The sequence below is a fragment of the Arachis ipaensis genome, chromosome B9 (assembly GCF_059453495.1).
Source record: "Arachis ipaensis isolate K30076 ecotype BB chromosome B9, ASM5945349v1, whole genome shotgun sequence".
Classification (NCBI taxonomy): Eukaryota; Viridiplantae; Streptophyta; class Magnoliopsida; order Fabales; family Fabaceae; genus Arachis; species Arachis ipaensis.
In genome coordinates, this window is record NC_142444.1 from 159,371,084 (window position 1) to 159,379,920 (window position 8,837).

The 8,837-nt window shown below is 37.1% G+C and overlaps 1 protein-coding gene across 1 annotated transcript; it reads left to right on the forward strand.

Annotated features, from left to right (window-relative positions):
- The first annotated feature begins 307 nt into the window (after nt 1-307).
- On the forward strand, nt 308-7,676 carry NET1A (Kinase interacting (KIP1-like) family protein). The gene is made up of 6 exons (XM_016319145.3): nt 308-879; nt 1,269-1,332; nt 1,489-1,573; nt 1,697-1,946; nt 2,133-6,223; nt 6,335-7,676. The coding sequence occupies exons 4-6, from the start codon at nt 1,844-1,846 to the stop codon at nt 7,475-7,477; spliced, it is 5,337 nt and encodes a 1,778-aa protein (XP_016174631.1). The 5' UTR covers nt 308-879; nt 1,269-1,332; nt 1,489-1,573; nt 1,697-1,843; the 3' UTR covers nt 7,478-7,676.
- The last annotated feature ends 1,161 nt before the right edge of the window (nt 7,677-8,837 follow it).

An 8,837-nucleotide genomic window follows, 5' to 3' on the forward strand; every position in this document is an offset into this window, starting at 1 on the left:
TTTACATAAAATATACAAACATAAAATTACTTTTACTTTTTCATAAGATCTTTTTAAAAAAGATAACTCAAAAATTTTTTTTTTAGACCCAAACAAACTCGTAATCAAATTAAACGTTGTGAAAGTGTGAAACCACGGGTGGAGCCGTTAGTTTGCAAATTACAATGAAGATAAGAAGAAGAAGAAACACACGAGGGTTTGAAAAAGTAAAGTAATAGCTGCAAGATGGAAAAATCAGCCAAGGGTATATTGGTATTTTCAGCTGCACAATTAAACTAATTTTTTGAAAATAACGATGTCAGACAATGAAAACCCTGAAGAATACGTTGCTGCTACTTAATATGAAAACCAAATAATTAGAAAATAATTAACATTAACTGATAAGTGATAACAGTTTAAAATCCTATTATAGCTGCTGTTTATGTGATTCAGATTCAGATTGAGATTGCATTCCTTCACTTTCAAGGATCCCGTAATGCAACAGTTAGTGTTCTCTAAATAACAAAAAGAGAAATCATTCATCAGCACACACAGCTTTCTTTTTCATTCTGAAAAAGTGGCTCCTTTTTGACAGTTGGTGAGTCATTGAGTGTCAGGACCAGCACACCACATTGTAATTCTCAGAACCCATCATCTCCTATAGAGATTTGAGAGATAGAAGAAGAGTGAGTGATTCAGGTGTTAGAGAGAGAGAGAGAGAATGGGGTAATGGTGTTCCCGTTGCTGGATTCCAGTGCTATTTTGTGGGGGTGTGGTTTGGTCCGAAAATGGATTAAAGTTAGGTTCTTTTTGTGATTTTCTTAATGCCCATTTGCTTAGTTTTTTTTATGATTCTCTGTCTCTTCTGAGTGCTTGCTAGCTCCAAGTTCATTACACTTGGTAAGTTCCTGATCTCGTTCTAGCTCTATTTCAAGTTTCCATTTTTACTGAGATTGACCATTGTTTTGCTCGTGAACTCTTCTTCTTCTTCTTCTTCTTTTTTATTATTTTTTTTCTCTATGTCACTATTACTTGCTTTTTCCGTGCTTGGACCTTTTTCTTTTCACACTCCTCCACATCCTCCTCTTGTTCTTCTTCCTCCTCTTCTTCTTATTATGTACATCTTCATGTTCTGGATGGTATGCATTGTTACTTCATTTGCAAAACTTTGTATTCTGTCATACCAATGCATTTCTATCACTTTGGCACCTTTTTTCTTTATATTATTATTATTACTATTTATTGTAAACTCTTCCTTCCGTGGCTCACCTTGTGAGTGGTTTTTGCAGTTCACCTTCAGGATCTCTTGGTTTCTACCTCGTACTGGTTTGGCCTTCAAAAGAAAGAGAACAGGTGTGAAATATTTTCCAGATTTTTTTAATATTTTAAAGATTATGCTCCAAATGTTCTTTGATTTAAGGAGGGTGGTGGTGTTTTCTGATGTCTGATTTTTCTGTTCACATTTTTGAGCTGTCTTTTCCTTTTTCCCCCCTTTTATTATTTGTGCAGCTGCTTCTGATTTTAAATTGTGGGAGCTTATAAAACAATAAGCTGTACATGGATTAAGATACTGGAGCTGTATCCAATTCACCAGGTAAATACAGCAGCCATGTTTAATGAGTTTCTGAGTTTCTTATAAGTTAAACCATCGGAGTACTTCATGAATTTGGGCTATTTTTCTAAAATGTGCTGCATATATTTAATGATTGGATGTAAGGTAAAAGAAGAGGGAAATATACCTAAAGAATCTCCAACTAGATCAACTGTGGAGGGTGGAAATCTATAGACTGTTAGTCTGGCCTGGATCCATTATCAGGCTTTCGCCAAATCAAAACCAGCTGTGCTCTTGTTCTTGGCAGGAGTCATGGCATCATTGTTACATTCCGAGTCCAGACGTTTGTATTCTTGGTGGTGGGATAGTCACATTAGTCCAAAGAATTCCAAATGGCTTCAGGAAAACCTTACAGGTTTGTTGTCTTCTATATATTGGTATTTACCATTGTGCTAGAGGAACCTCAAATTAAAATTAGGATGTGTTTGCTGCAATTGTGAATTTGAGATCACATTTGTGGTCCATACAATTAGTTCTCTCATACCCACTAGTCGGATAACTTCTGTAACCTTTAACTGACACTCTTAACTGTTTTTTATAGACATGGATGCCAAAGTCAAAGCAATGATCAAGCTTATCGAAGAGGATGCGGATTCATTTGCAAGGAGGGCAGAAATGTACTATAAGAAGCGCCCAGAACTCATGAAATTAGTTGAGGAGTTCTACCGAGCATATCGTGCATTGGCAGAGAGGTATGATCATGCGACGGGGGAGCTACGCCATGCCCATAAGACCATGGCAGAAGCATTCCCTAACCAAGCACCTTACTTGTTAAACGATGATTCACCATGTGGTCCTTCTGGCCCTGAGGGTGAACCACGAACACCAGAAATGCATCATCCTATTTGTGCATTCTTAGGGCCAGATGGTGTAAGCAGAAAGGGTCTAAAGCAGCTGAATGAGCTTCTTGGGTTCTCTCAGTTATCTGCTGAAAAGCAGAATCTGAAGACAGAGAGCCATTCTGAGTCTGAGCATGCAGGGGGAGAAGAAAATGAAGTTCAAAACTTGAGGGAAGCCCTGGCTGAAATACAGTCTGATAAGGATTCCATCTTGCTTCAGTATCAGAAGAGTTTGGAGAAGTTATCCGAAATGGAAAAAGAGCTTCATGAGGCTCAAGAAGATGCTGGAGGACTTGATGATCGAGCAACCAAAGCTGAGATTGAAATCAAAATATTAAAGGAAGCTCTGTCTGAGTTAAAAGCTGAGAAGGATGCTGGTTTAGTTCAGTACAATCAGTGTCTGGAAAAGGTAGCTTGCTTGGAAATTACATTGTCTCTGGCCCAGAAAGATGCAAAGGGGCATGATGAGAGAGCTGCTAAAGCAGAAACCGAAGCAGAAAATCTAAAGCAGGAACTTGGCATATTGGAGGCTGAGAAGGATGCTTGTTTTTATCAATATAATAAATGCCTTGAAAAGATTTCTGTCTTGGAGGCTAAGATAACACTTGCTGAGGAGAATAGCAGGATGCTGAATGAGCAAATTGAAAGAGCAGAAATGGAAGCTAAATCTCTGAGGAAAAGTCTTGCTGAACTGAATGAAGAGAAAGAAGCTGTAGCTTTTCTGTACAAGCAGTGCTTGGAGAAGATATCTACAATGGGGAGTGAAATTCTGCATGCCCATGAAACTTCTGATCGATTGAATAGAGAAATTGAAATCGGGGCTGAAAAACTAAGGACTGCTGAAGAGCATTGTGGTATGTTGGAAAAATCAAACCGATCTCTTCAGCTGGAGGCTGACAACCTGGTGCAGAAAATTTCTGTAAAAGACCAAAAGCTTTTAGAGAAGCAAGCCGAGTTAGAGAGGCTACAGAGTGTGATGCATGAAGAGCATTCTCGCTTCCTTCAAATTGAATCTACTCTGCAAACTCTGGAGAAGTCATATTCTCAATCACAAGAGGAGCAAAGATCTCTTGCCTTGGAGCTTAAACATGGCCTTCAGCTTTTGGAGGACTTGGAGCTTTCCAAACAAGGTTATAGGGAAGAAATGCAACAGATTGTTGAAGAAAACAGGACACTGAATAAACTTAATTTCTCTTCCACTACGTTGTTAAAAAACCAGCAAATCGAAATTTTCAAGTTGAAGGACATCAAAGAGAATCTCGAGCGAGAGTTTGCTGTAAAAGTTGAAGAAAGCAACGCCCTCCAGCGTGAATCTCATCACATAAAGGATCAAATCCAGGGCTTGAGTAGTAGATATCAGGCAATACTGGAAGAATTATGGTCTGTAGGCTTGAATCCCAACTGTTTTGCGGCATCTGTGAAGGACTTACAAAATGAGAACTTGAAGCTAAAGGAGGTTTGCAAAATGGAACAAGAAGAGAAAGAAGCCCTCCATGAAAGATCAAAGGACATGGATAAAATTTTGAGGGAAAATGTCAATTTGGAATGTTCCTTGTCAAGCTTGAATGTGGAGCTAGATGGATTGAGGAATACGGTGAAGAAATTTCAGGAATCTTGCCATGCTCTTCAGGAAGAAAAATCCATTCTTGTGTCTGAGAAATCATCTCTACTGTCACAGTTACAAATTATCACTGAAAGTATGCAGAAGCTGTTGGAGAAAAATGCCTTGCTGGAGAAGTCCCTCTGTGATGCAAAGATTGAGCTTGAGGGTTTGAGGGCTAAATCAAGTAGCATGGAGGAATTGTGCAATTCACTGAATAATGAGAAGGCGAATCTTCTAAATGAAAGAAGCATCCTGGTATCTCAATTAGAGAATGTTGAAGCAAGACTCGGTAGCCTCGAGAAAAGGTTTACAAAATTAGAAGAGCAGTATTCTGATATGGAGAAAGACAAAGAAAGCAGAGTCATCCAAGTAGCAGACCTTCATGCATTGCTTGTGAAGCAAAAGGAAAAGCATTCTAATGATAAACATGAAAATGAAGCTCGATTAGAAAATTTGGAGAAGGTTGTCCTTCAGCTGCGAGAAGAATATCGGTTGGGGAAAAGGGACTTTGAAGAAGAACTTGATAAAGCTGTAAATGCTCAGGTTGAGATGTTTATTTTGCAAAAGTGCATTGAAGACTTAGAGCAGAAGAACTTTGGTTTATTAGTTGAATGCCAAAAGCATGTTGAGGCATCAAAGTTTTCTGATAAACTAATCTCGGAGTTGGAGGGTGAAAACCTTATGCAGCAGATGGAGGTAGAGTACTTGTTAGATGAAATTAGAAAGTTCAAAAAGGGGATTTATCAAGTGTTAGGGGCTTTTCAGGTTGATCCAGATGGGGGGCATAGCAAAGGGATCAAGCAAGAGGATGCGCTGATATTCCATATTTTGAATAACATTGAGGGCTTGAAAGGTTCTCTTGTTAAAAGCCAAGAGGAGAAGCAGCGGCTACTTGTAGAGAGTTCTGTCTTCCTAACTTTAATCTCAGAACAACAATGTGAGGGAGTAGAATTGGAGTTGATAAAAAAAAATCTGGAGGAAGAGTTTGAGAACACGAGAGAGCAGCATGCAGAGTTGCAGAAAGATAAGCTTGAACTTCTGGAGCTGAACAACCAACTGAGTTCTGAAGTGACCAAGGGAGAGGAAAGGGAGAATACATTAAAGTCCAAATTGGAGGCTCTACTTCTTGAGATGGAAGACATGCAGAGAACGAAGTTGATGTTTCAGGAAGAAAATTCTAAAGTACTTGAGGAAAAAAGTGTGCTGCTTAAGAGTGTTTTGGAGCTCAAAGATGCAAAATCTGCTGCTGAAGCTGAAAACGGCGAAATCCTTCGTGAAGCACTGGCTCTGAAAAATCTCACTTCAGTTTATGAAAGCTTTGTCGCTGAGAAGGTCTTGGAACTAAAAGAACTAGCTGAGCATGTCCGCAATCTGCGGCATATGAACAGTGATCTCAAAGATGAGCTTGTTGTGCTAAAGGACAAGTTTGAGGTGAAAGAAGCAGAGCATGTTTATCTGAAAGAGTCAGTTGAGAGGAAGGACACATTTCTGAATGAAGCCGATGACAAAATTGATTGTTTAACTCAACAAATTGAACGTTCAGAATATCTCCTTGAGAAGAAAGAAACAGAGTTGTTAGAAATGGAGGAAAGGCTAAAGGATGCAGAGATGTTGAATGCAGAGTTTTGCAAAAATGTTGAGACCTTAAAGATGGAACAAGAAGAATCAAGTCTGGTCAACGAAAATCTAGAGAAGCAGATCCTTGAACTATCACAAGGGTGCTTGTTGCACAAAAAGGAAATTGAACAACTTACTGAAGAAAATAGAAGTTTGCTGTCAGAGATGAGATTATTACGTGATGAAGTTGAACAACACAGGGCTAGGGAGGAAACATTGAACTCAGAGCTTATGGATAAAACAAATGAATTTGCACTTTGGGAGGCTGAAGCTGCTACATTCTATTTTGATCTTCAGATTTCGTCCATAAGCGAAGCATTGTTGGAAAACAAAGTCAATGAGCTTACTGGAGTTTGCTCACGGCTTGAAAATGAAAGTTCTGCGAAAAGCTTGGAGATTGAACAGATGACTGAGAGAGTCAATCTACTGGAAACTGAAGTTGGAGGATTGAAGGGGCAGTTATCTGCATATATTCCAGTCATTAGTTCTTTGAAAGAGGATTTTGCTTCTTTAGAGCATACTGCCCTTGTTCAAATCAACAAAACTTGTGATATCGGCAATCAAGAGCAAAAGGTTAGTATTAAGTTTAAACTTGTTATTCTGCTTCTGTTTTTATACTTCTTCATTTTCCACTTGCTATAAATGAGCTTAGGCTGGTGACAAGAATTCTACTTTTTTGTCCAGGATGTAGTAATTGAGACCTGTGTTGAAGAATATAGCGATCAAAACATGCCTGAAGATAGTACTGTGATGCCAGATGGGGTTTCAGATTTGCTGAGCATGAAAGCAAGGATTAGAGCAGTTGAAAGGGCAATGTTGGAAGAAATTGAGAGACGAATCAAAGAGGAAGATCAAACCACAAAAGTAGATGCCAGAGCTCATCTGACTGAAGTGACAGAAGATTCAAGGGACTACAGAAAATTGGAGAAGGAGCTCAAGGATAACCTCAACTTATGGAGAACAAAATCTGAGAATGGATCATTGATGAAAGACATTCCTCTTGATCACATCTCTGATAATCCAGCCTCTAAGAAAAGCAGGAGAGATAATAGTGGTGGAACGGATGATCAGATGCTTGAATTATGGGAAGCTGCAGAGGAGGATGGCGACGATAATTCAATGGTTAATGAAGCAACAAAACAGAGTTCTGCTCCAGCAGAAGATATCATTTTGTACCATCCATCGGATCATTCTGGAAAATTCCAAAACACTTCTTCTGAATTGGATGTAGAAAGGGAGTTGGGTATTGACAAGCTCCAGCTGTCAAGAAGTATAAAAGAGAGAACTCAAGATGGCAAGAGGAGAAAGATATTGGAGAAGCTCAATTCAAATGCACAAAAACTAACCGTTCTTAAGATGAATGTGCTGGATTTGAAGACGAAAATGGAGGCAGTGAAGGGAATTAAGAAGGGAAATGATGCCGAATGCGACACAGTCAAGAGACAGATCGAAGATGTTGAAGGGGCTGTCCTGAAATTATCAGATACTAATGATCAGCTCATGAAGGATCTCGAAGAGAGCACCCCGTCTTTAAACAAGGTGGTGTCAGCTGAAGCAGAAAAGAGTAGACAAACCCAGAGAAAGAGAGTAGCAGAGCAGGCACGAAGAGATTCCCAAGAGATCGGACAGTTGCAGTTCGAGGTGCAGAACATCCAATATGTTATGCTGAAATTAGGTGATGAAAAGAAGAGCAAAGGGAAAAGCAGATTCTCAGGGAAAACAGTGGTGTTGTTGAGGGACTTCATTCGCAGTGGCAAGAAAAGCAGCAGCAAAAAGCACAAAAAAGGATGCTTTTGTGGATGCTCAAAGCCTTCAACAACTGAGTAAGCCAGAAAATCTAGTTTCAGTATATTGTAAGTAAGTAATTAATTAAGCATAACTAGCATATTTTAGCTAGTACATGTGTAAGCTTTATCATAAATTAAGGTGTTATTAGAGACTTTTAACTTATCATAGAAACCTGTCTCAGATATTTATCTTTTAGCTTCCTAAAGGATCCATGTTAAGTGCCATTTTTGCAAAGAAAGGAGCTTCCCTGTTATGTTATAGAGCATGCACTCTACAAGACCATATCTATCACTTTTTCTTCGGCATTATTGAGTTGTGATCATGTAACTATAAGCTTGTTTTTATGTACTCAGATAGCATCAGAGATGAATTGGAATAATGGCATTATGGCAATCATAACGACCAGCAACTAATACCCAATCCATTTAATTACCTCTTATCATAATAAACTTAAATTAGTAAAACCATTATAAAATAAACTTAAGTTGAACTATTGTTATACATTAGAAGTAGAGTGCTATCTAATATATAATAATTACATATTAACATTGAGAACCGCTAATTATAAACTATATATATAACAACCTAAAATTATACGTAAAAATCCATCAGTTACAAGTTTTTTCAAAATTCTATCAACTTTTTATTTATTTACAGCGGGGAAAATTTGTTTTATAAAATTCTCCCCTTTAACCTGCAAATTGCTGTTGTAACTTTTAAAGAAGTTAAATTTTTTTAATTATAGGCTTTCTTGTTTTTTATAGTTGTTTGTATTTTATAGTACTTGTTATTAACTTTAAAAAAACTTAAAAGATAAAAAAATCTTATGTCTCAAGAAACATTTTTCAAAATACTCAACATGCACCTATATCATTGGATATCTCAACTATATAAGATGTTTAATTCTTGTGACAACACACAACTACAAACCTACAATGACAATAGAGAAATGATTGGAAGTTCTAAAAAATTAAAGACACGAATAGAAAAATACGTTTTAATAAATTGAGTAAAAGTATAATAAGTGTCAATTTTATAGAGTTCACCGAGACACAACATTTTTTAACTAATTTTTCTAATCATTTAACTAATTAAGTGATACTAAATTCATATATAAGAGGTCTAGTTATTTATGAATTATTTGTAATAAATTATTGTATTTTTGTTTGTTGAGTTAGGATTTTGAATATGTAGTTCTTTAAAGATTTTGTGTGTCATTTATCAAAAAATTTGGTGTCATTTCTAATAAATTGTGTCATTAACAAAAATTTTCTGTCATTTTTATCGTTAAACTAATTGCGTGATATTAAACTAAGAAAAAAAGAGATGATAATAAAAAAAATGATAAAAAACAAGAAAGAAGAGATAGTGATAATGATGATAATCATAAATTCATAAT